The sequence below is a fragment of the Anser anser genome (genome assembly GCF_964211835.1).
Source record: "Anser anser genome assembly, chromosome: 2".
In the NCBI taxonomy this organism is placed as follows: domain Eukaryota; kingdom Metazoa; phylum Chordata; class Aves; order Anseriformes; family Anatidae; genus Anser; species Anser anser.
The window spans coordinates 63,343,577-63,369,239 of NC_139721.1; the positions used below are offsets into that span (position 1 = coordinate 63,343,577).

Genomic DNA, 25,663 nt, shown 5'->3' on the forward strand with positions numbered 1-25,663 from the left:
CTGCTTGGACCCCACTGCTCCCCGGGGTGCAGCCAGCCCTCCCTCGGGCCACGGCCTGTGCAAAAGGAGCTGGTGAGTTCTCTTGCTCATCATTTCCAGAATCTCTTACCGAGAAAACACTTGAACAAGCCAACACACCCCCTTGGAAAAGCAGCAAGCAATGGAAGTTGAAAGGGCAAAACCAGCGACCTCTGAGCTCCTGCGAGGTGGGCAGATAATCAGATTTCTTAGCATTGTGTTAATAGAGCCATCCAGGAACCACATAGCCTGAAAGCGATGTGACAGGCCCCCATCTGAGACTAATTCAGGTCCTGGTCCTCTCTGACAAGCAGTGTGTGTGTGCAGGCACTGCCCTCCTCCCCACTTTGCCCTCCTCCCCACCTTCCTCGTCTCCCTGCAGCCGAAGCTCTGTGCTGCAGGCATGAACCGCCCACCTCCCCTTAGCTCCGCTGCGGGAAAATACCCCAGCGAGTGGGTTGTCCACGAGCTGCTTGTCCCTGCCACACATATAGAAAGGGAAAAAAAAAATAGAAAAGCCGGAGCAGCCATCCCTTTTTTGGCAAAAGCAACCGCTGCCTTCCGCCTTCGCTCCCACTCCTTCCCAGCGGGGAAGCAGGGCAGCCTCCCCCTGGCACCTTTCCCCGGGGCGGGTGCTGTCGGGGGGTTACCTTCCTCCTCGCTGGGGTTTAAAAGCATCACGGAGCAGAAGGCAGCTCCGGGTGGCTCTGGGGGCGTGCTTTGTGCAGCTGGTACCCCCAGCGCCTTCTCTGTGATAAAATAAAATAAGGTTGAATGGAGTGGTCAAGGGCCTTGAGACTGCAAGGAAGTAGAGCAGCCTGGTCACTGAAGGATGCTGGGGATCCCCCCTGCACAAATCAGACCTCTCCCATAACGCATTCCCAAACATTTGAGAAATATTAATTCTATTAAAACCCCCAAGACGTAACCGTGCTGTTATTTTAGAGAGGAGTGCAGAGACACAGAAAAGCTAATTGCTCCGTTCCTTGAGCAGGAACCTGGAAATAAACGCAACCTGTTGCTCCTTAGAAAGAAAACCAACGCACACAAGCAAACAAAACACCCGCACCCTACCGAGGAAGCGCTGCTGGATGTCAGCATTTAAACCAGCATCGGGTTATGGATGTGGGATTTTTAAAGTCCACAACACTGTGCTTGCCTGCACCAACAGGCAGCACAGACACCATCTTAAGAGACTGTCCTAGGATTTAGTTGCCGGCCAAGAAAATGCTGAATTTATGGGAGAAAAGATGCGCTTGGTGCCTTCAGATGGCTCACGCTGCCTGATACCTGCCCTCCCGTACTTACTGAAGCCTTGGGGCTGGCGTGGAGCGATCTGTCGTGCGTGCCCGGTAGGGTTACAAAGCAGGGCTGCTCGCTCGTCCCAGCGGACGCCGCTCTCCAAAAAACCAGCTCACATCGCGGGGACCAGCGCAGGGAATATCCCACAGGAGGCTGGGCAGCGAGCACAGGAACCTCTCCAGGAAAGACACCTTCCTCTCGACCCTTCTTCCTCGAGCCCCCCGTTTGGGTCTGCTCCCTCTTTTTTTTTTTGTTTATTCTGGAGGAGAGCAACGCTTGCGAAACCTAATTAGCCACGGGGGGATATGAAGATAATGTTCCTGCACGGGAGCCTTCCTTGCCCGGGGCTCCAGCTGCGTGACAGCAGCTGAAACACGGTAATAATTAGGAGGCGCGGGGCAGAGCGCGCGGCCGGATTAATTAACGAACGCAGAAATCGGGCTGGAAACGCACCGAGCTCGTAGCAGAGGGGTGTGCGAAAGGGCGCGGAGGCAGGGTGGCCACACACACGCACCCCAGCACACGCACAGCTTCCAGAAGGGTTTTTTTGAAACTTTGAATGAGGGACAGCAAACCAGCGATAGGAAGACCTGGCGTGGGATTCGGATGACCTTTGGCAGCCAGGGCACTCAGAGGTAAACCGAAGAGCAATGCCAGCGTGCAAGATGTTTGCATCAGTCCTTGGGAACGAGCCAGGGACCGAACGGAGAACTTAAAGAGGGTCTGAGCTCGCCTCAAACCGGCAATACCATAAAAGCTCACTGGAAACAGAAAGACGGGACCCAGGGAAACGCTGAGACTCGGGGAGAGGGGGTGGGAAGACGGCTGAGCACTTCCACGGAAACATTAAACAGCTCCCCCAGGCAGCTTCCCCTACCCCTTCACCAACACCCCCCAGCCGAGATTTTCCCGTTCCCAGCCCCAAAGCGCACACGACGGAGCCAGCAGAAGCCCGACCTCCCTCCTCCAAATCCCGACGCCTCTCTCCTGGCAGCAGGGCTCAGCTGAACCACCTCGGGGGCCGGCAGCTGCGCACCCCTCCCTCCCCCCGGTGCCCCCCGGTGCCCCCCGGTACCTGCTGCTGTCGGCGGGGCTGCCGCGGCTCACAGCCCGCCCCGGGACATCGCTCGCCCACCGCCGCAGCCCCGGGCTCCGCGGCCGCAGCGCCGCCCCATCCCCGGCGATAATAAAATAATATTCAAAATTTTAATTTTTTTTTTCTTTTAAGAGGATGGGGAGCAGCCTCTCCCCGCTCGCACTGCCCCGCCGCTCTGGCAGCCAGCGCAGCCGCTGCCGGCTTTTCCTTGCGGAGCTGCGGGAGGAGGAGGAGGAGGAGGAGGAGGAGGAGGAGGAGGAGGAGGAGGAGGAGGAGGAAGGGGAGGCGGAGGCGCTGCGCGGCCGTGGCCCGCCCCCGCGGGCGGTGCGGGGTCCCGCGGGCGCCCCCCGGCTCGTCCCGGTGCCGCTGCCTTTGGCTTTGCAGTTTTTTTGGGGGGGGACAATCAGCTCCCTGTGAACCCGGGCCATGTATTTTTGGCTTTTCCTGGCTTCATTATTATCATCATTAATTCATTATTATTAATTTTTATTATTAATTTACTATTATCAATTTATTATCATTTCTATTATCGATTTATTATTATTACTATTACTATTATTATTATTATTAATTTTCGGTCGGTTTGAGCAAGAGGAGAGGGGCAGGGAGCGGCTGCCCCAGGTCTCTGCCCCCATCCATAGGATGCTCGCTGGCCCCTCCGCTGCCTTCAGTAACCTGTACGCAAGCAGACCCTACACCAGGGTACACTGAGGGCTGCAAACAGCAGTGAAAGGTGAATATAGAGAATCGTAGGATCATTAAGGTTGGAAAAGACCTCCAAGATCATCTGGTCCAACCATCACCCTACCACCAAAGTCATCCACTAAACCAGGTCCAAGAGGAAGGAGCACACCAACAGATGGGACTAAAATTTCTTCCTCCAAGCCCTCCCTCCTGCACCACATTGAGAAAGAAAAAAAGGCAGAAATGCTGCATTTTCCCAGAGACTGTAGGGAAAAGGAAATTTTCTTCAATTTCAGTCTTCCATCCAAAATACACAGTCCTAGTTACTATAAACACATCTCTCTGTAGAGGTAAGGATCCTGAACATATTTATTGCTGGCCTTAGGACTTTGCCCTTTCCCTTCCGCAGCTCTTTTTTTTCTTTTTTTTTTTTTGTATGAGGCTTTACTCCAGACATCACCCAACAGAAGTATCAAACACCCATAGCTTATTTTTTTTTACTATTTTTGTATATGTTTATGTGGGTTTTTATATATGTTTATATATATATATATATATATTTATATGCGATCTGCTGTCCCTCTTCCAACACTTCAAGCTGCTGCAGAGTCCTTCAACAAGCTCTCCCTTGTGTCTCTGAAACAACTGAAAGTGCTTCTTTTGGGAACCCCTGGCAAGGCTGTGGGTTTGGTAAATCGACACAGTTTGGGAGGTGGCACTACTGGTACTCTCCCTGTACGCCCCTGTCTTTCCCCATTTGGGTCAGATTCGCCCTTTCAAATGCAAATGTTGTCGACGGAGCACACAGACCTGCCACACACAGGATGATACTGTACAGAGAAGTTTGTGAAATGACAACAAAGAGTTTGGGTTTCACAAAGCATTGTTCTTGGAGGGGAAAAAAAAAAAAAGAAAAAAAAAAGCTCACTGAATAAAAAATCCGAGCTGCCAATTCCAGCTGACCTATAATCTTAAGTAATTTTCAGCAGTAATAATGAACATGTGGTATTTATATTGTATGCCGAATATAAACAGCACCCTGTAGCCCTCAGAAGCAGAAATGAGAGAAAACCACTCCAGATTCAGCAAAAGCGTAAAAATCATAAATGGGTGCTCTTCGCAGGGGCGTGCGGACCTCTGGGACCTGCAGGCTCTTCCCAAAGCTTCTGAGCTCGGCAGTGGTCCTGGGGGTGACATTTCCAGAGGCACAGAGGTGCTGTTGTAGGTCTCTGGGTACATTTTTAGGGTCATCTGTGGTGTGCCTCTGCCTGAACCAGCTCTGCCCCTGCTTCGCGTGTTTCTCACGCGACGTGAGCAGGGGGGGCAAGGCGGAGAAGTTGCTTTCTGGAAAAAGGCAGCTGCACGCTTCGGGCTGTGGAATGTCAGGGGAAGAGGAGAGGGAATATTTGTGGCAATGCTGAAAGCTATAAATGTCTCATCATGCACACTTAATATGCTTTTGAGTCCATTTCAGCCTTTCAGGGGGTGGCAGCTCTCACTGTGGAAGTCTGGTTAATTTGTTAAAGGTTTCCAGTGCCGTCTGCTAATTGCAGCATCTTACTGCAACCTTGAGCCTCCTACAGTGGTTCCTGGCAATTACCCTGTGTGCCCCATGTTGCAAATTCCCTCTGGCCCTGTCAGTCGTATCGGAAGATAAGAAGGTTTTTGGAACCTAAGGTTGCAGACGCAAACGCCTCCTTCATTTGCAGCCTCCTCTTTCAAGGAAATGTTCTCAATCCTATGCAAATACATGTACTGGGGATGTATGAGCTGTTTCTTTTGGTTTCTCAATAGAGTTTTGCATAGCAAACACGGAAATCTTATTCACTCCTCTCTTCACCCTCACCCCTACATATGCATTCCCACTTCCCTGCTCCCAGGGCTGTTGCTTGTCAAAGCTGCTAGGAGGCTGAGGAGGTTTAAGGATGCTCTAGATAAAATCTTTGCCCCACATAGCCCTTCTGAACATGCATTCATCCTGACACACACGCTTTTGAAAGGATCGGGTCAGTCATCCCACGTGTGTCTTGTTTTGCTAATTCGGTGGAAAATGCCAGAGAGCTCTGCCTCCCTCCATCGTTAGGCAGGAACCGAAGCTGCCATTGTGTCGTGGCTCTGATCATGCTGCTGCTCCTATAAATTATTCACTGGGTTGCAGTGTAATCTGCTGTTGTGTTAAAAACAGGTCAGCATGGATGTCCCCAGCGCAATTTCTAAGTGACAACAGCAAAGCTGATTCTGACTTTGTCTCCAGAAAACACAGTGACCTCTCCAAAACAGCAACTGTCAGTTGTCGTGTACTTTATCCTCCGCCAGCTCCCATGCACCTTTACAGGCACCAGTTCCCAGCGATGTCAGCCCACGTTATACTTGAGAGATCTAAGCCTGAGTTCTTAAATTACCTGCTGGGCTTTACGGGAGCACTTTGCTTTCTATTAGCCTTTGCTCCCAGGCCAAAGAGCAAATCAGGATTTCCAAGGAAGAGATTAGGGCATACCTAAATGCTGTGCTCCTCCCAGACACCTGGAAGGCTTCTTGCAAGGTCTGAGCAGGATTTTCTGGCTGATACACATCACAGAATCACAGAATCACAGAATGGTTTGGGTTGGCAGGAACCTTAAAGCCCACCCAGTTCCAACCCCCTGCCATGGGCAGGGACACCTCCCACCAGACCAGGCTGCCCAAAGTCCCATCCAGCCTGGCCTTGAGCACCTCCAGGGATGGGGCATCCACAGCTCCTCTGGGCAGCCTGTGCCAGGGCCTCACCACCCTCTGAGTGAAGAGCTTCTTCCTTATAGCTAACCTAAACCTACCCTCTTTTAGTTTAAAGCCATTACTCCTTGTCCTATCCCTACACCCCCTGACACAGAGTCCCTCCCCAGCTGTCCGGTGGGCCCCTGTAGGTACTGGCCCCATTATGTTACACACCACTCTGAGTGGGGAATGTAATGACAAATACTTCAGTTTTGCCATCATCCTGATTCAGCAGAACAGCAAGACCAAAGCAATGGCCTTCGGCTCCGCTGCAGTTGTCCTCTAGAGAAACCTGGAAAGAAGGAGGTCTGGGGGAAAGTCCCTTACCCCCATAAAGTACTCAGAGGGAAGACCTTGTGAGGACCTTGGCGAGAGTGTGGGGCACCGCTGCCCATTCCCTGGTGTGCCATAGGGACATGCCTATTGTGCAGATACAAAGGCTCAGCCTAGTCCTGTGTGATTTCAGACACCTGAAAGCGGGGGCTGGTGGCAGCAGACCATGCAGGGGGCAATTTGCATGGACGCCTCTCGTTAGCGTGTTCGGATCAGCAAACACGCTGGAGGAAGTGGCCACCAGACAGTGGCTTGGAGCTTTGGTTTTCTGATGCAGATTAGGCCCCCCTGGCCTTTAAGGCAGACTATTTGTGCATGTTTTTTTTTCATGAGCAAAAAACTGGGCAATCTGTCATAAGCAACCTGGGCAAGGCTGACCCTACACCAGCCCACGATCACTTTTCCCAGCTCAACGTCCTGTGTTGCCACAGCTCTCCTGCTCTCTGCACCTCGCCCTGCCCGTCCTGCTCCTTGGGTTGACTCCGTTCCTGTATTTCTACCTTCTCTGCCAGGTGAGCCTGCTCAGTGATCTGACTTGTGCTCACCATCGCCCCGTAGCTAACTCTGCTTGCTCTCCTTCTAGAAGCTTTTGATACCCACTTGTTTTTCACCGCTTGCACCCTGTAACCACTGTGCAACCATTTCCCCCCTTCTACTTCCCATCACTGTGTTGCTGCCCCACCCTCAAGTTCCTCATTTTGCTTTCTTCTTCGTGTCGCTTTTGCAAAACTTTCCACCTGCAGCTCTCAGGGCGATTTATGGGAAAGTCAGGTCACTCGAGCTGCTGTTCTGGAGTGGCTCAGGGACAGATTCAACCTCCCGGGGTCTCTGGCCAGGTGCTCGGCACCGCTGGATCTTTGGGAATGACTGCAGCGTGTGTAACACAGTGGGTGTACTACACAGGGTGCATTACCACAGGGTGGTCAGGGCACACTTGGAACACCAAGGAAAAGCAAGATATGGGTGCAGAGGGTGAGGGCTAGGGACAGAAAGGGGAGTCTTCATCACACCCTGCTGCACTTGTGGTGGTCTGAGGCAGCTGCATCCACCAGCACCTGAAGGTAGCAAGTTCCCTTCAGAAGGCATGTTCACAAGCACACACCCTACCTGCCCTCACATACGTTAACTTAGGGGATCAGGAGCCACTAATGTTACTATTTCTCCCCCCAGAACTCTTCCCCTTCAAAATCAGCCCCGGTGGGCTCCAGCCCCTTCCCAGAGCAGGTTTTTCGTGGTGAGGATCTCCTCGCAAGTGGGCTGGAGGGAGCAGCACGTTCCTGCTTCTCGGCCTGCTCAGCGACCGGGCCCAGCGGAGCCGCTCTCCCTGCCTGCGGTGGCACCTCTGTTACTGCAGCTCTGCCCTCCTGCCTGTCCCCTCCTTGGGTTCGAAACACGTCCCTTGTTTCCTAATTAAGGTGTGAGAGGAACTGTTGGGACATTGTTTTGCTTTCCTGGACAGCTGGAAGTCAGCAATGCAACGCCATGATCAAAGCCGTGGTGGCGATCAGAGACCTAAAGCGGCAGGTATGGTGCTGTATGAGGCTTTTTGGGAGTGCAAGCTGCCAGCTGTGCTGCTGGCATTGAGCTGGTTTGAAGTCAGGTGCAGGGACACCTCCCACCAGACCAGGTTGCCCAAAGCCCCATCCAGCCTGGCCTTGAGCACCTCCAGGGATGGGGCATCCACAGCTTCTCTGGGCAGCCTGTGCCAGTGCCTAACAAAGCATGGTTATAACATGGAGTGAGGCACTGTGGGACATGTTAGCACCACTGAAGGTATCCTTGGTCAGGACTATGGTCTGCCTTGCTGTGCCCTCCAGCAGCAGCATAGAGACAGCCTCTGCCTTCCTCCTGCTCAGCATGTCCCACGGGTCATGGCAAGAAGGCAAAGAAACAGCAGGGATGAAGAGCGTGATCTGGAGAAGATGATGGTCAGGTAGGAGAAAGATGCGAAGGCTGGGGTGGAGGGGAAGGAGCCAGACAATTGCGGAATCATGTGCCCTGTGGGAAGGCTACATTGGTGGCCATCTGGATTCCTGCCAGCTCCTCACATGACAGTTTTTGCAGCAGAAACCCAAGAAGAGTCCTCTGGGATAAGGCTCCGAGCAATTTCCATCCTCCGTAAAACCACAGTTGCCCTGAAATCTCTTCCAGACCGACGGCAGTATGGTGACTGCAGCGCAAGTCTCCATAACCCCACTGCCTCCGAGACACCCCCACGGCCCCCTTTTCCTCATCGGCGCATATTTCTGCAGCATAAATATAGCAGATACAAAACAAGTGCAGCGCACATGAAATGCCATTCGGGGGAGCGCGCTGAACATGCTGCCTGTGTCATGCAAGGAGCCCGAAGAGCATCTGCCAAATATTTGGGCTGAGATTCCAGAGCAGAGGGGGGTCTGCAGCGCTGACCGAGCCCTCAGGACAGCACGGTGTACGTCTTTTTTTGGGGGGATGCAGGTTGCGTGCTGGTCCAGCCTGCCCTTCACGCGAGGGTGTTTAACCATGTGCAGGACTCGCTTCCTCCAGGGAAGGCGAAGGGCAGCTTCTCGTGCCACTGGGGCTGCGAAGGGAAATGAATTAAAAAGATATCACAGATGATATGAGCTGTAAAGCAAAGAAATAGTGCTGCCTCGGGGGCGCGGCCTGGCGCTGCAGCGGAGGTTACGTGACACCAGCGAAACGAGGCCAGTTTTGGAGCATCTGACCCTGGGTACTATTTTCGGCGCAGTGATTTTTGGAAGCGATTAACGACAGCAGCTTGGCACTAATCAGTGGCTGGTGTTGCTGATTAAGCTAACTCTTCCTTGGCTCGTGGCCGGCATCAGGAATAGAAAGGGCAGGAAGCTCCACAGAGCGGCAGGAGAGGCAGAGCAGCTCAGGACCTTCTAAACTGCCCATTTTTCCATGTGAAAATAAATAATAATAATTTTTAAAAAGCTATAGCCATCCAGCTCCAGAGCAGTGCTCAGCAGTGCTGGAGGGCTCTGCTTCTCCTGTGGCTTCATTTATCTTTGGCAATATTTTTATATGGATTCTTTTCGATGTTTCCACCCCTCTCTTAATAAAAAAGAGCCTCACTTGTTAAATGTGTGAGCGCACTGCCAGTGTGGCACTCTTCACATATGTTTGCCGTGGGATCTCAGAGATGCTATCTAGCTTCAAATCTATCTACAACTCTAAATTCTTTCTGCAAGATGCCAATGGGAAGGAAATGTGCCGGCACAGTGTGAGCAGTGCGCGTTATGGCCCGATCCACCAGTCCTGACGTAACCAAAGCTCCCCAAACCATCCCATTTATAAACAAGGCAGCTTCTCCAGATGCTACCACAGAAGTCAATGATTCCCTAGAGGAGGCGGGCTGTGCTCTCTCTGCTCTGTACATCGTCACCACTAAGAAACTGTGATGTTAGAGGCAGAAAAAAATAATCTCATTTGCTCTGTGCTACCTCTGTTAGCACCATAACATTAGCTGGGTCCTCTCAGGTCTTTTTCTTTTTTCTCCTCAAGTGAGGAAGTCTAGTATGTGGGGTTCTGAAACTCTCAGGGAGCTCTCAATCTCATTCTACAGAGTCACAGCAAGCGTGCTAAAATAACTGCAGTGCCTTGTTGCTCACATCCACGCTCCCAGCAGAGCTATTCCACCGCCCCGAGCTAGCACGGGGTGAGAAGGATGCGAATAAAACTCCCTTTTCTCCATGGAGTCTGTGTGCTGAGCGATGCTGACATGATGAAATGGGAGGTGTTGCAAGAGCTCACGTGCAATGCTGCGCACACCTCTGGCTTTTGGGGAAGTGTTGGGTTTGGCTTCCCAGGGCGGTCATTTCATCGAGGGTCCTGGGTCAAGGAGGGGGCTTGAGTATTTTCAGTGTCTTTCCTTCTCTGTGGGGTGGGTCATTATTAATTATATGTGGGCTCCCCCTCATTTTTTGTCTTTCCATCTTTTTACTGACTGTTTAAGCTCCAGGCATCATTTCCAAGCTCTGGGTCCCCGAAATTTCCAATTTCCAGGCTCCTTGCATTTAAACCAGAGTGAACCAATGCCATCCCCCTTTCCTATCTGTAAGTTATGCAGCATTAAACCTGTTGTGCTGAGCATTTCCTAGCGGGTTTGCCTCACCTGTTACCCTGTTATCATTTCTCTGCTCTTAGATGGCAGGTCTGAGCTTTGGAAATGTTGCTTGAAATTCTGCAGGGCCTGACAACACCCCTACTATCGAGAAACCAGCCCACCGTCGGCCTTGTGGTGCCTCGGCGGCCTTGCCAAGCACCTGGCTGCTCCGTCCTGCCCCTTTAATTCACGTCCTGGTGCTGTTTTCTCTCGTTTTTACTCACAGCCTTCAACCCTGCACTTCCTGAGCGGGTTGCTCTGTGTGTCGCGCCCCCGGCGCAGCAGCCACAAACCTTTGTTTTCAGCACACACACGGGCGGAAGGCTGCTTCGCCGGCAGTGAGCTGTGCCCTGCATCGTTAACGGGGTGGCGTTGTTTGTGCCATCAGCTTGCTCTGGGTACACATCGATTTTGTGACTTTAATAGGGGGACTGGATGACAAAACCGAACCGAACCGAACCGAACCGAACCAAACCAAACCAAACCAAACCAAACCAAACCAAACCAAACCACCACCACCAACAACAAAACAAACAAAAAAACCTTGTATTTCACAGAGCTTTGTAAGGAAAGTATCTAAAAAATGTGAATAAAATTATGGAAAGGAAGGCAGTTTTTCTTCAAGCTTTGATGAGACACTGGTTTGGAAAGCCTAGAAGGTTGCCTGAGCACCACCGTCTGTGGCCTCTCTCTGGCTTGTAAGTACCTTCCTTTTTTTTTCTGAGGGCTGGTTAAATGCCGCTTGTTTATTATTTGGCCTGTTTTTTCCCTTGCTGTTGTTATTAATAGTGATCCAGAAATATTGCCGACAAATGCAAACCAAACAAGTTGCCATCCAGACACAGAGAAAGGGGAAAAAAAAAAAAAAAGAAAAGATCAAAGACCTTTAATTAAAAAATAGGGAGACAACAAAGCAGAAAGTGCCTCTGATTTCAATTATTTTTTAATTTCAGGCCTGAAGGACTCAATCATCCCTGCTGCGACGCCCCGTTAAAAATAGGACTCCAGCTGCCCTGGGACAGCTGGAAGCAGGGCGGGCTGGTGTGGGGATGTCCGGGGTGGGGACGGGCATCCCACGCCACCTCCTCGCACCCGAAAAGCTCGAACCCGCCTGCACGGCTCTCTGCCTGCCCGAGGAGCAAAGCCCCGAGCAGCAGCTGTGCGAAGCAGGTGAGTATAAACCGGAACAGGCGGAGCTGTGCCATGGTGCGTGGCCTCCTTTCGGCACTGCCCTCCAAGTGGGTCTGTCTGTGTTCCTGGAGAAACATGCTCAAACCTGAGTTTATAGGCCAAACGCCTCGTATTAAAATCTATCTAGTTCAAGCCAACACCGTTGCCTTGGTGATGAAGAGTGGGGACTTTTCCTTCCCCTGCGCCGCAGTGAGCATGCCGCACGCCTTCTCCATCACCAGGCACGTGAGATGAGCTGAAAGGACAGGTAGGGGTGGAGGTGGGCTGCAGGACAAGGATCCCTGCTCTCACAGTGACCAGGGGAGCACCCAAGACTTCATCCTCATTTTTCCCTAACATCACCAGCTATGCTACAATAAACCAGGAGGTGCACGTGGCTGTGAACAGTAGCTACATTTCATTTCAGCTAAGCCTCAAAGCTGATCCCAAACCCTGACCTAAAACTCTTCTCTCTCCTGAAAAGGGCAGGCAGGCTTTAGTGGGATGAGATGTGAGGAAAGGTAAGGGTGGAGCAGCTGCGTAAAAATACCTGTAACAAACCACAGACTGATTTCTATCTGTCCTCTGCATTTCCAGGTTAAATACGTTGATCGTTGCTAGCAAAATGCCTGGACCCATTGCTTGCAGTGTTGAACTGAGAACTTGCAAACTGCATGGATGTCTCTGCACTGATCCATGAGCTCTAGCTGTGCCAAGCCCCCTGCCCTAGTCCCATGGTGTCATGCCTCCCATGCTCCCATGCTTGAATCAGCATGGTGATGAAGGCCATAAAAGATGTGAAATGTATCACTGCCTGTACTTTCAAGAGGCCAAAACATTTTTTTTTCTCTGAACTTTTGTATAATACAGCTGTGAGCTGCTGCACAATGGCCAAGCTGCAGACAAGAGGTAGTTGTGCTCCACTGAACCTAAGCAGAGTTTTTTTGCAATGTCTCCATAGACACTTTGAGGGAGGTAGCACTATGTAAGTGCAAGGGTGTTATTAGAAAACAAGAAAATTAATTAGCAGGTTTTCTTTGTGGATGAGCATTTTTGAGCTTTGAATAGTTATTGCAGGAAGTCAGCCTGATTTTTTTGGGAAGGTATGATGTATGCTATACTCAGTCACACCCAGCCCTGTGCCTTGGGATTTCAATGTACAGTAAGGAAAAACAATGCTATGGGAGCATAAGTAGACAAAAATAGTGAAATTATTGATAATGCCACAGATAATACAGACATTTCCTACAAATGTTTCTGTATGCATGTTGGAAAATACCAGTGCCAGCTAACAGTACATATCAATGTGAAAATACTTTTTTCCCCTTACCTTTCCCAAAGGAGGATTTTAAATGATAGCTTTGAAGAGAATTATCCAAGGAGCTCTCTGCTGATTTCAAAAACCACTTGAAATACCACAGGATTTCCAGAGAACTATGAGTTAATGCTCTGTCACTAATGGTGTGGCAGCCTGGCAGTGGTCCTGGCCTCCTCACGGAACAGCTGATGTAGGAGTCATACAAGCAAAATTAAAGGAGATGGAATACAACCCGTGGCACTCATTAGGGTTTTATAGAAAATAATTGTGTTGATACTAAACTTGGACTTCTGTGAGAAATAAGACTTGGTACTGCATGAGAGCTTGACTAAGAAACTTGAAGTGGGGTAGATCAATTTTGGGCATGCTGGATGGGTTAAAAACAAGTATGAGTGACAGAAGTAACCCAGATGAGGAGTCATCAAGGATGACTAGGTTTAGTGAGGACCTGCACGGATTGGGTCTGTCCCTATGGGGTTTAACTCTATGCGCATGACCTGAAAGGGAACTTTATGTCATGACTGACTGAATGTGTAGATGGCCCAATGCCTGGCTTGGTAACTGGGAGAAAACACTACTGAGAGAGTGAGCTGATTGATCTGGTCTTAGTATGGGCCTGTCTGGGAGTGAAGGATATAGGCCATGACTATGGGATAGTGTTAACCACGTTCTGAGAAATTTTGATGCTGAAAGACTTGAGGATTATAGAGGAAAATCTGATGAGGAGGATCCTCTTATGTGATGCTGCAACCCAAAGTGACTCAAGAAGTCCTTCTACCTATTAATTGATCCTTGAAGCAGCCCTGATGTTATGTGTGTATATGTATATATATATACACACATATATATATTAAGAACAGATCACGTAACTTCTGGATTTGTCACTGGTGTAGCAGTCTTGGAGAAACCTGCTCCATGCTGGTGTGCACATCCCCAAGGGGATGGTTCCAAGTACATCCATGAAAATGCTTAAGGGATTAAAACTCACACTTTATGAAGAAACAGTCATTGACAGCAGTCTGTTTGACAAAGGGCAAGAGTGGTGTGATCACAGCCTGTGGGTAATTATTAGGCACACACCTACAGCAAGAGCAAGTTCTTTGCTCTCCTGGACAAGAGGGCAACAAACTCCAAAACCAAGACAAATTAACACCAAAAGTAAGATGTAGCAGTTTTTAACTGTGACAGTAGCTAACCACCGGCACAACTTAAAAAGGTGCATGGGTGCCACCACCCATTTCCAAATCATGCCAGATGTGAAAAAAAAAAAAAAAGAAAAAAAAAAAGAAAGAAAGCAAGCCTAAACCCTTAAAGCTATGTTCTGAAAGTCCAAGCTGGGCACCTGAGAAGTGGCTCCATCTGGCCTGAAAACCCACAGCCAGGTCTTGGCGGGTGTGTACATCTCTGCAGCTTTAAGTTTCAGGTGTCGCAGCTTTGCATTCCCTCCGAGGCACCAGGGAAGGCGCACCCAGCCCCCAGCACTACCAGATTTAGCAAGGTTCTGACAGAAATAGATTTCTTGTATAGTTACACAATGACACGGGTTTCATTTCCCGTCTCAACCTAAGCACGCTTAAGAGCACTGGCGCTGGCACAGCCCCCTGCAGGATTAATATGTTGAGGGGAACGTGGATGCTGAGCTGTGCTTCTCCTCCCCCTAGCTGGAGGGATGAGCGTCTTACCCTGGGTAAGAAGAGCAGGTCCACCCCCAGCATGGGTGCATCTGCGTGGTCTCAGGAGTTCAGCTGAAGCACTACAGTGGCCAGCAGAGGATCCACACAGGATTTTGGCAGGCTGGAAGAGGTTCCCACGTCTGCTACTGCCCATTTCTCCCCACCCTGCCCTGTAACCAAAGCAGGCATCGCTCCTCCCTGCGCCGATCCCACCCAGCCCAGGGGAGCAAGCTGGGCTGTCCAGGGTCAGCAGTGCTCCAGAAATAACAGCCACAAACGTAACGCTGACCTGCTGAGCTGTTCAGGAGAATGCAGAGAGGCTGAAGGGAAGGCAAGCGCCGTGCCTTGTTAATCTGGGGCTTCCAGCTGGCAAGTGTGGGAGCCAGCACTCTGGCCGGGGGAGAAGCTGGGGTGAATTTGTCCTCAGCTGCACGCAGGTGGGTGGAAGAGGCAGACACCAGCTCGTAGGCTCACAGGGTGAGTCAGGTTGGAAGGGACTTCGGAGGTCATCAGGTCCAACCTCCTGCTGCAAGCAGGGTCATGGAGAGGTTCCAAAAAATGTCCCTGCCTTTGAAAAGCCAGACTCCTCTATTACTGGGTCAGCCCTGCCAGAAACATGCTAGCTGAGAGGCTGGAACAGATTTCTTGGGTGCTGTATCTTTCCCATTAGATAACACAACATATATGTCAAATGACCTGCACACTTCTCTCTCCTTACCTCCTACATTTCTGATGAAGAGCATAGACTACAGGTTGCAGAAACAGCAACGAAGCCTAAATCCCACGCACAAAATGCCTATGTCGAATGGGAGCAGGCGGCGAGCTATCGTGAAAGGCGGCTTCCACCTGTGTGGGGGCAAGCCGCAGGGAATGCAGCTTTCAGTGCAAGTTGGTTTGCCCAGTGGTGTCAGCTCCTCCCTGGCCTGCTGGGATTTTTGCCTGAATGCAAATGCTCTGACCTCTCCTTTCTGCAAATCCGTTGCCCTTCTGAGCCAGGACTGTGTCACAGGGCGAGGAGCGGGGTCATATATACGTGAGAAATGTATTTGAACACAGACAGTACATCACTGAGGCTGCTTTCTTTTCTGCACTGATGTCTTTCACTGAGGCTCAGATAACTCGATTTGGCACCATTCACGGCTAAGTTTTCCATACCAACCGCAGCTGAGCTTTGTTTAAATGAGGTTTGCTGAAGCTGTGCTGCGAGCGAGTTTAAAGGTTCACAGTCTCTGGAGCCGATCCAGGCGGCTCTTTGTGCCTTCAGCTCCCTTGGAAACTGCCAGGGGCCGGGGGAAGATTTGCATGAGCGGGCTGTCCCCCAGCCTCTGCTTGAGTGCAGAGGGGAGCAGCAAGCAGCGGCAGAAATTACACATTGTGGGCTAGGTCCTTCTCCTCCGGACTGCCTTATCTCACTGTCTTTGCTATTGTGGTCTAGTAGTGCTCGAAACACGTGTACACGGCGGCACAGGCTGCAAGCAGTGAGCAATCGAGCAGAAGCAGTTGTGGGGATGAGAAACCCTGCCCCATGTTGTGGTGGCCGGAGAGGAGGAGGCTAATTTTGCTCAGAGGATTTAGGTAGGCAGGCGCCTTTAGCCCCGACTGCTTTAAGGACAGCTGCACCTGCGGCGCCGAGTGCCAAGCGTGCTGCTTTGCAGCTGCCGTAGCAAACATACTTGGTGGCCCCCCCAGCTTTCTTCTTCTGCAGTCAGCTCCTCGCTGGGGAAGCAAGCTGCTGAACAATGTGGAAGTTGTTGTTATTGTATCTGGCGTGCCCTTGTTCTCCATTCTCTCAGGGGAAAAAAAGAAAGCCTGGTCAACCTGCCACTTTGGAGCCCACAGAGAACTTCAGATTTACCATGAAATACCACCAACGCTAGAAAACTGCCCCTAGCCTGCACAAGAGAAATATTAGTTGAATAAAAGATGATTTTTACCTTCCCCAAAGGCATCATCTTCTTCTCTGGGTGCAGTCGGGTCTTCTTGGGCGTGCTGCATTGCGGCGAGGACGCAGCTCGGGGCAGCAGCCAGAGCTGAGTGCCTGAACCGGCCCCTACGCTACTGAGAGACTGTTTCCTTTCACCAGTTTCCTAAACGTCGTGGTTGTAACAGCTTCCGCATCTGCCCCGATGAAAACAGGCTCATTCATACAAGTAACGCTCCTCGTCGTAACCCACAGCCCCTGAGGTGGGGCATCCTCCTTACTGCTGCGAGAGAGAGGAGAGGAGAGGAGAGGAGAGGAGAGGAGAGGAGAGGAGAGGAGAGGAGAGGAGAGGAGAGGAGAGGAGAGGAGAGGAGAGGAGAGGAGAGGAGAGGAGAGGAGAGGAGAGGAGAGGAGAGGAGAGGAGAGGAGAGGAGAGGAGAGGAGAGGAGAGGAGAGGAGAGGAGAGGAGAGGAAATCCCATAGTTAGGCTTTCCTGATTCACTTTCTTTGGAGCTTTACCAAGCCTAAAGACCTTTCTGATGATCAGGTGAATGATATAAAAACACCTGGAGCAAAACCTGCCTTGTGTCAGTAATAGGCACGTTATTTGGACATCTCTGTCATTGCTGATTCTGGACCACACCAGCCCTCTCACTGGCTGTGTTTTCTGAATTTTATAAAGCAGGTTGACTCTCTCCCACTGGGTCTCTCAGTTTATGAGAGGACTGTGCCCACAAACTAACTTACTCTAACCTTACACAAAAATACATTTGATACTCAGGTAATGCCTGAGCCTTGGATAGTCCTGCTGGCTCCATGGGGCTGCTCACGTGTTATTCATGTGCATGTGAATGCACATACAGGTGTGGGGCCTAAAACTGGTAGCCTGTAACATCTCTGCTATCAGCATAACTCAGTGGACTGAGCTTTGATTACCCTGTCTCGTAATTGCATATGTCACCACACCCTTGAAAGTGAGATTCCCAGCACAGCGGTGGTGGTCGCTGCAGCTTCCAGTAGATGAGTCACAACCAGATATGAGATCATCCCTAATTAATCTAGGTTTTTTATTATTTATTTATTTTTTAAAGCTCTACCGCTGGGTTTCTGCAGGGCTGAAAACGGACACAGCTGGCCAGTGAGTGGGAGAGAAGACTTGGCTTTGGCCCCGCTGGACAGGCTTGGGGAAAACACTTCTCACTAAACTTCCTCCCTCACCCTCTTTCCTGTCCAGTCTGTCCACAGCAATTTCTTCAGGTGGGGACCATCTCTGACGAGGTCTGGTGGCTGCAGCCTATCGCGCTCCAGGGGAGCATCCCTCTGCCTCAGTGAGGCTCTCCGGCCTCTTGAGTGGTGGGAAGTAAATGAAGAAAGGGGTAAAAAGAGAGAGGCACCACTATGGGATGCTGAGAGGAAACAGAGCAGGAGAAGGGATCTGTAAGAGAGAGGAGAGAGATGTCACAACAGGAGTAAAGAGATGGAGAAGTGAGAGCAGAGAATAAGCACTGATCTGGAGGGGCAGGATGGCACCACTGTGGGTGTCCCCAAAGCACACACAGGGACAGAGGTGGAAATGCTGGGCTTGCAGGGGTGGTGGGAGCCAGCCGTGAGAAGGCTGCTGGGGGTAAGGGAAAGGAGAAGTGCAGAAGGAAGGGCAGCCACAGGATGTACCTTGCATTAAAGCACTTCCTGGCAAGAGCTGCTCCTGGCAATGGGCGGCCACTGCCCTATCATTTCCTTGAAACAGCAGGAGGTGGATGGGAGAAACCTCCAGCCTTGTAAAGATATGGGGTGCCATGGAGCACATCAGCCTCTGAGGACCAGGGAGGGCCAGAAGAGGCTTTGCTGATCTTAATGAGTTTTTCCAGGCTCGATTCAAATAAGTCTTAAGGTGAGCGATGCTGCACATACAGGTGCAAAGCACTCAAACCCCACAGCCAGCCTCACAGGAAGAAACCTGGAGAAAATACTCTGCTCACTAAAATACAAATGCTAAATTTTCTGTGCTGCCCTGGAATGGGAGCTCATTTAGCTCATTTGTAAATTGGGCATTGGAAGTTTTAGCCATTTACTGCTTCCTTCAGAAAGATGAAGGAGCGAGCCACACTATCCTGGCAATTGTGGCAGTTCCCTTTTGTGCTGCATTTCCCTGAGACTTAAAGTTATTTCCTTACCCACTGTTTTCCCTCAGCCTCTCCGGATGCCTGTTACCTTGACAGCCCTTTTTTCTTTTAGTTTTGGGAATTAAAAGAAATCAAAAGCTGTCCTCTCTCCCGAAAACAGCTGTCACCAGAATGAGCACACCAGCCGGGCTGGTGATGAATGGTAATGACTCAGCCTCCATTGCTAATGCACAAAGACGAGTCGCTTTGATTCGTTCCCGTTTGCCACATCGGTTCCTGATGGCAGCCTCACCTACATCGCCCGCAGCATGCGATGTTCCTCCCGTCCCTGAGGGGATCGCCGTGCTCCTTCCCTCGAGGTGGGATAATTCGGCATGGACAGAAAGCCCTCCTCACTGCGGTGCCTGGCCCTCTCCTCCCTGCCCCATCTTTGTGTCTAGGGAGGTGTAGTTTTGCCCTGTGGGCTTGTGTGCCCATGTCTCTGCTGTTCACCGATCCCAGCCATCCAAACTAACAAAGTGGCTTCCTCTCAGCTTTATTTTGTAGCACCTCAGCTTTTCTTCTGCCCTCTGTATGCATGAGAAGTACTTCTGTCTCGAGCCTGTTGAGCCGTTTCAAATCCGAGTAACTTTTCTTTTCACCTGTTGGCTAATGAAGCCCCACTCCACACCCAAAAAAAAGAAAGACAAACAACCTAATCAACTCTGCAGTCACTGTAAAACCCTCATGTATGTGGTTTTCATGTAACCACATCTGATGCGTGCTATCAGAAAAAGCCACCACCCATCCTCTAAGAACCTGTCAACAAAGAGTGGGGGCGACAAGGGCAATGTCAAAAACAAGGGTGGATCAAGCACGAGCAAGCAGCCTTTAGAAAAGCTCTTTTTAAATCGCCCTAAACCTACTCCTCTTCCCCTGCAACTTTATTTAAGCAATGCCCTGCTCAGCAACCTGTCCTGCCACCCCAGCTAATGGGAGGTGCGTAAGTTGAACCTCCACGTGTCTGCTGTTCTGAGAGCCACGTCTTCTCCAGAGGAGAATTCTGGGTCTTACTAGTGTCCTCAGGAAAGGACACTGGCTCTGAGAGGGATGCATTAATCATGTGCTAAATACGGGATAAAAATAACCATTTAGCACTTGCAAAGAGGGCAGAAGTTGCATCGTGGTTAACGTGCAGCCCCAGAGAGTGGAATTATGTACGGTACCACAGTGTAGACAGGAAAATTCCCTTCAGTGGTGAAGGGCTGGGTTCTTGGACAGCATTTCTACCACTTTGTAGGTGGTCTTCCCAAGGAAGATATTTGCCACACCAGGGAAAGAAAATATTTTGCATTTGTGGGGTTTGTTTGCTTGTTTGTATTTTCTACAAGAAGTATGAGATACAATACCAACTAACCTGTATCAGACTGCAAAGCTGAGTGAAAACAAGGATTTCTGACCCAGGAGAAAAATCCAGTACTCTGGCATTTTATTTGCAAATACAAGCCATGACATTTTTTCTTTAAAAAGGTCTAAAAAAGTATGCCATTTATCACTGTTGGATGGGGTTGTTTTAATTCATCCGTATGTTAGATTACCAACATGTCCACAAGCAGCAGGAGAGAAGGGTTGGACCTGGGGTCTTCAACAGCATCTGCTCTGTGCACATCCCCTCCTGCTCCATTGCAAGGGAAAGGCCCAAGACAGAGCCAGGTCCCAAAGGGTTTGTTAGTGCTCTGTTTTGTTATGGAGCTATCAAGGGGTGAAGATTGCCCTAGGGGGAGAACCTACACAGCAAACAAGGAGAAAAAAGCAGGAGGAAGGCAGATGATAAGGAAGGGCAGGTGACCCTAAGGTTGTAGAAAGTATGAAAGGGCCATAGGAGAGGTGTTTGAGGGCAGTTATTGGTCAGCTGTGGAAAGGGAGTGCTCACGTGGGCTTAAAGTACCTATATAAATTTTGCTCTGGATGTTGCTGCATTGTCAGTTCTCGTAAACATCCTCCTTAGAAACCTTGAGGATTGAGTTACAATATCATGTCTAGTTGTTAACTCATTTGCAAGTTACACGGACTCCAGGGACTTGGATTATATTTAGGCAGTCTGTGTCAGTGACTGACTGAGCTTAGTATAATTTTTTCTTTGCCAAACTTTGAAACTTTTTACACTTTTTTTTTTTTTTTTTTAATGGGGATATTCAACTCCAGAGAAAACTTGGCAGAAATGCTCCCTTTTACTGTGAGGGAGAAGAGCCAGCAGGCCAGGACAGTAGAAGACACTGCTGACTCCACACAGCTTTACAAACTTTAGACCTGTGCACAGATCTTCATGAGGTTACAAAATACACACCATGTATTTTGGAAAACTGAAAAAAGGGCAAGCTCCGGGAACGGGTCACCCACAGGAGAGGACAGTGATTTATGAGGAACCCTGCACTGCTTTAGACAGTGGAGATAGGTGTATGAGCCAGGAAAACCAAACTCTTGTGCCAGGGAGGTTATGGCGCCAGTTTGGGATGCACCTTAACACACTTGAAACATGCAAAAGTCTTGGTGGCTGAAGAACTGTGTGGCTCCCCTAGCCCAGCCAGTGCCCACAACTATCTCAGACACCTTGGTTTCAGGTCTTAGGGGGATGTCTGCTCATCATCTTGCAGTTGCTGCCCCAGCAGACATTGCAGTGAGCAGAAACCATGACGTGTTGTTGGTGCCCTATTTTTTCTCTTCATGTGCCCCCCACGTTGCATGCAGTGAATCTGTCACATGCCCTGGAGGTCACTTATATGTGTGCCCATTCAGGTGTGTCACTGCAGTTCACAACACCTACCACATCCCACCAGCCCCATCAAAGATAACTTTGGCTTTCTTCTGCTGCTCTCTTACCCCATTTTTCAGTCAAACATCACTTGGCCTATGAAAGTAAATTACTACCTTCTCAAGGCAACATACTATTTCAATTTGAAGGGAGAAAGCAAGACAGCCTGGATGAAACCCCTACAGAATGAGCATAACCTGGAAAATTGTTCTCAATAAGAACAATTCTTAGAACAAGAACCACTGTTCCCAGTGGTTCGTTATCAGAAAAGAACATGGCTGAGTGTGATTTTGCAAGGCTCAGCCTTGGATCTGGAATTATCCAATATACTTTAATACTGTTGATGATAGAACAGATATGATAACACTCATCACATTTGCCTGGCTTCCCAGGAGTGTACATACACTAGAGGACAGAATAAAAATTCAAGCTAATCTTGACAAACTGGAGAAGTGGTCTGGAAAGAATTAAATGCAATCCAAGAGAGAGAGATGTGAAGTACTGTGCTCAAGCAAGAATAATTAACCTCACAAATGCGGGCTGGTAACTTAAGTAGCATTTTGGATGGGTGGTTGCTTAAGTAGCATTTTTATTTATTTTTTTCAGAAAAGAGGCCAGATGTCAGTCAGCTTTAACACCTGAAAACAGCTGACAATGTGCCATCAGGTGTGATCAAAAACAAACATGAAATAATTCTCTCACTGTGGTCTAGGTCAGCAAGGTCTCTGACAAGGTAGGATACCATCTTCAGGTATCTCAGTTCAAGGAGAAGAGGGACTATTTGGTGACAAATTCAAGAAGAACAACATCTGATCAGAAGGCTAGAAACCTGGAAATTAAGGAAAATATAGGAGAAACCGGAATCCCTTTGCTGGAGGGAGAGAAGATTGAGACAGATAAAAGCACTTCTGAAGACCTCTTCTCAACCTCTAGAATGTACAAGGAGTCATGGACTTAGACTGCTGAACAGAAGCAAATTTGGTAGGAAACTAGCAGAAACTAGGGAGAAGCAAGTTAGGAAAAAGCTTTCTAACAGTAAAGGCAGTGAAGCGGCAAAATAGTCCTTGAGTGAGTCAGTGCTGAGTGAATCAGAACTGCTTTAAACTTGCAAAGCATCTATAGAGCTTTGAAGAACACAGTAGACAAGTAGCTATCGGGAATAATATAAGAATAGCTGATTTTGCCTTAGGGAAGGGTGGTGGGAGTAGGGGATCTCTTGAGGTTACGCTCAGTGCTATTTTGATAGAGCAGTTATTGAGTAATGCTCGATTTCTACTTGTTGGCTTCCTTTCTCAGTGACACTTAGCTGAGAGCTATGTTGTCCCACTGCTTGAAGGGTTCAGCATATTCCAGTGGCTTGTGGTTGGCATGGGAATATCTCTGCTGTTTCAACTAATTTAAGTAACCCTATCAACTTTGCCTTTATGTAAGAAATCTTCAGATCTTGTTCTTCTGGATCTTCACTCTTTCCTCCTAGTTATTTTCATACATATTCCTCTGTGATCTGGTGAGGTCATTTTCATCAACAAAGGATACATGATGGATTTTTTCATCCTTTGATGATTAAATCCCATGGGTTTTTCTCAGAAGCATTTCAGATTGTTTCCATAAATTGTTAAAGAGAAGCAATCTGCATACAATAGTAACATGCAAATTATCTGATGCTACCACCAGCAAAACCAATAAATACGCTCAATTCCTGTAAGCATCAAAACCTTATTTCTCAGTAAGGGTTACATATCAGCCATGTAATCTTTCTACCAATGCCAACAAATTCTAAAATCAACCAAAGAGGTCTACACCATACCGCAACACTGTTGCTAAATCCACAAGATTTTCCCAATTTTCTGTATTACAGCATTTGTTAATCAAACATTTTTGCCAAATGCTAATTTTCTTGGGGTTTGGAGGAAATACAGGGGAAAAACTCATCTCATTGTTCAGCTACATGTCTTCCATCTTAGGCAAGGTAAATTTCAATAGATAAGGGCTCCTTTTCTCACCTTCCAGGTAAACTATGAGAAATCAAGTGAAAGCCCTGGATCATTTATTTTGGACACTTAGGTCACACTGTCGAACAAATGGTGTCCATAGATGAATGCTTCTCCCTCACATTAAATTAAATCAGTTTTGGGGCCCTTACTGCTATTCCTTGTGCACTCCCCATTTCCAGTTTCTCCAGCCATTGGAAAAAGTTCAGGAATTAGCCTTCTTCCTCTGCTTCTTTCAGCTCCAACCAGCACAGCATGCTGCTGCTATGAGATGGTTTTTCACAGTGCTGACCCCAGGCATTTTCCAAGACATTTTTATTTTATTTATTTATTTATTATTTATTTATTCTGCCAAAGGAATATTTAAAGACATTTTGTCATATTCTTGCAAACCATGGTTAGGATGGGCAGCTTTGGTAGGGTGATGGCTCAGACCTTGCCTGTAGAAGCTAGAAAAAGTTGAATTTTTCTAAGAGAGTCTGACCTAGCCACTTCCATCACAAGGCCACTGATGGTCTCAAGTCTCAGCATTTCCCCTCTTGCCCACAATGCATTTTTTAATCAGTCTTTTAAGATGCTATAAATGACTGGTTAAAATGACTGGAGCTATCTTGCAGAGCACCACCAGCAGGGCCTGGCAGATGTAAGAAATTGCTGCTGGTTTCTGTGAAAAGGTGGTTATTCTGAGGCCATGTGTCACTCACACCTGATACCATGATCCCAGGGGGTCTGAGCATTTAATTCCAAATTCTGTGGTAAAGCCAAGATACATTTTTTTTATATATATATACTTCTGCAGTTGCTTGTTCCCTCCCGTGCATTGTAGGTGACCATGGCACAGTTAGCTGTGTGGTTATGTTAAAACCAAAGCACGGAGCTTGTCTTGGTTTTAGAACAATAACCAAACACTTGTCTCCAAAGGTTGGATAAGCTCTCCTATATTGCATGTAGTGAATGTGGTAGCAGATGAGAACTTTTTTTAAGTACTCAGAGTTGAAATGAGGATGTTCTGTTCTGGCTCTCAGCCCATTTTTTTGAGAACTCTTTCTGAAAAATGTCTCTGCTTTGTATTTGCAACCTCTTGGTACATCGGTGCCACTCTGGGATCGAGTTCTCCGAATAATTGCAACAGCAGGATTTACTTCTCTCTTTTTTCTTTTTTTTTTTTTTTTTCTACAGCCCCAGAATAAAAGCATCTCTGAGAACGGAACCTGTGGTAAAGGAAACCTCACCGCAAGGCATCCCCACCCTGCTTGCCTTCCTCCTTGAGGAAGACACACAGGGCATGCGCAGGGCTGGATGTGCACAGGGCTCTCAATAGCTCTCCTGGAGGGATTGCTTCATTTTTACTCCTACGAAGTAGGACAGAAAAGAGGAATGTATATTTTTTTAGCAGTGCCTCACTTTTGCTGAAGTGATTAGCAGCTCAGAAATGGTGTAATGATCACAGCAGAGGAATTTAGCATTTGTGTTTTTTGTTGCCTTTAAGTGAATAATAACACCTCTCCCTTCCCTTCTACCAAAAGATTTGGTGACCACCAAAGAAAGAAGTGAAGACCCCTGTCCATATCTTTTGGGAAGAAATGCTGGAGTCTGAGTGGACAAGCAATGGTAATAGCCATAGAATGAGGAACTCCTCTTTGAATGAGGAACTCCCTGAAATCGTGTACGTGCATCTGCAATTCCATACCCCAAAGGTACAGTAGTTTAAGATAGAACATGAAGAACAGCTTTCCCACCTTCATAGGATGGATTAGCATGTACTTACACTGCCTTCTGTTGACCTTGGTATGCTAATCGAATTTCACTTGTAAAATGCACCTAAAGCTTTCTACTGGTGGTACATGACAAGGGTTCTGGTCCCATCCTGCTGCATTGCTACATGATATATAGCTGGCTCAGAATAATATAACTACCCACTGCATCAATGTTTCTTCAGCAGCCTTGATGTTGTTAATCAGTCTTTCTTTCATCCTGGCCTTGTTTGCTGAGAGAACTACCTCAGAGAGAGCCTGACAGCACAGAAGAATAAAAATAACAACACGGGTTTCAGCAACATGCGACATTTCAAGCAATTTTTTGTTTCCCGTTTGCAACTCCTGAATTTTCTTTTTCTAACTGACTTAACTCTTGTGCAGAGGCCACCCTCCCACCTCCCAACATATTTAGGCTAGTGACAGACTCTCCCAAATAGCGGAGGAACATGGAGTTGGCTTCTCAAAGTAAATATAAAGCAGCTCAGCCTGAAGTACAAGTGCTAACAGGTGTTAGTATTTTATACAGAGGCAGTTCAGAAATAATATTCCCAACTGACAGAAAATGACGTAAGCAGGCCAGAAGGAAAATCCGAAACAAACTAGCTCATCTCCACGGGCAGACTC

At 48.6% G+C, this 25,663-nt stretch overlaps 1 protein-coding gene across 2 annotated transcripts in view; it reads right to left on the reverse strand.

Annotated features, from left to right (window-relative positions):
• The window catches only part of RIPOR2 (RHO family interacting cell polarization regulator 2), a 61,931-nt gene extending 45,374 nt beyond the window's left edge, over window positions 1–16,557 (reverse strand). Inside the window, exon 1 of one of the 2 annotated variants that reach the window (XM_083824233.1) lies at window positions 16,391–16,557. In XM_083824233.1, coding sequence (XP_083680359.1) covers window positions 16,391–16,451 — 61 coding nt within the window. In that variant the 5' untranslated portion in view covers window positions 16,452–16,557. Of the gene's footprint in view, window positions 1–2,395; window positions 2,637–16,390 lie in introns of those variants that run through there. The other variant, XM_083824234.1, reaches the window with a different exon arrangement.
• Window positions 16,558–25,663: the final 9,106 nt, after the last annotated feature.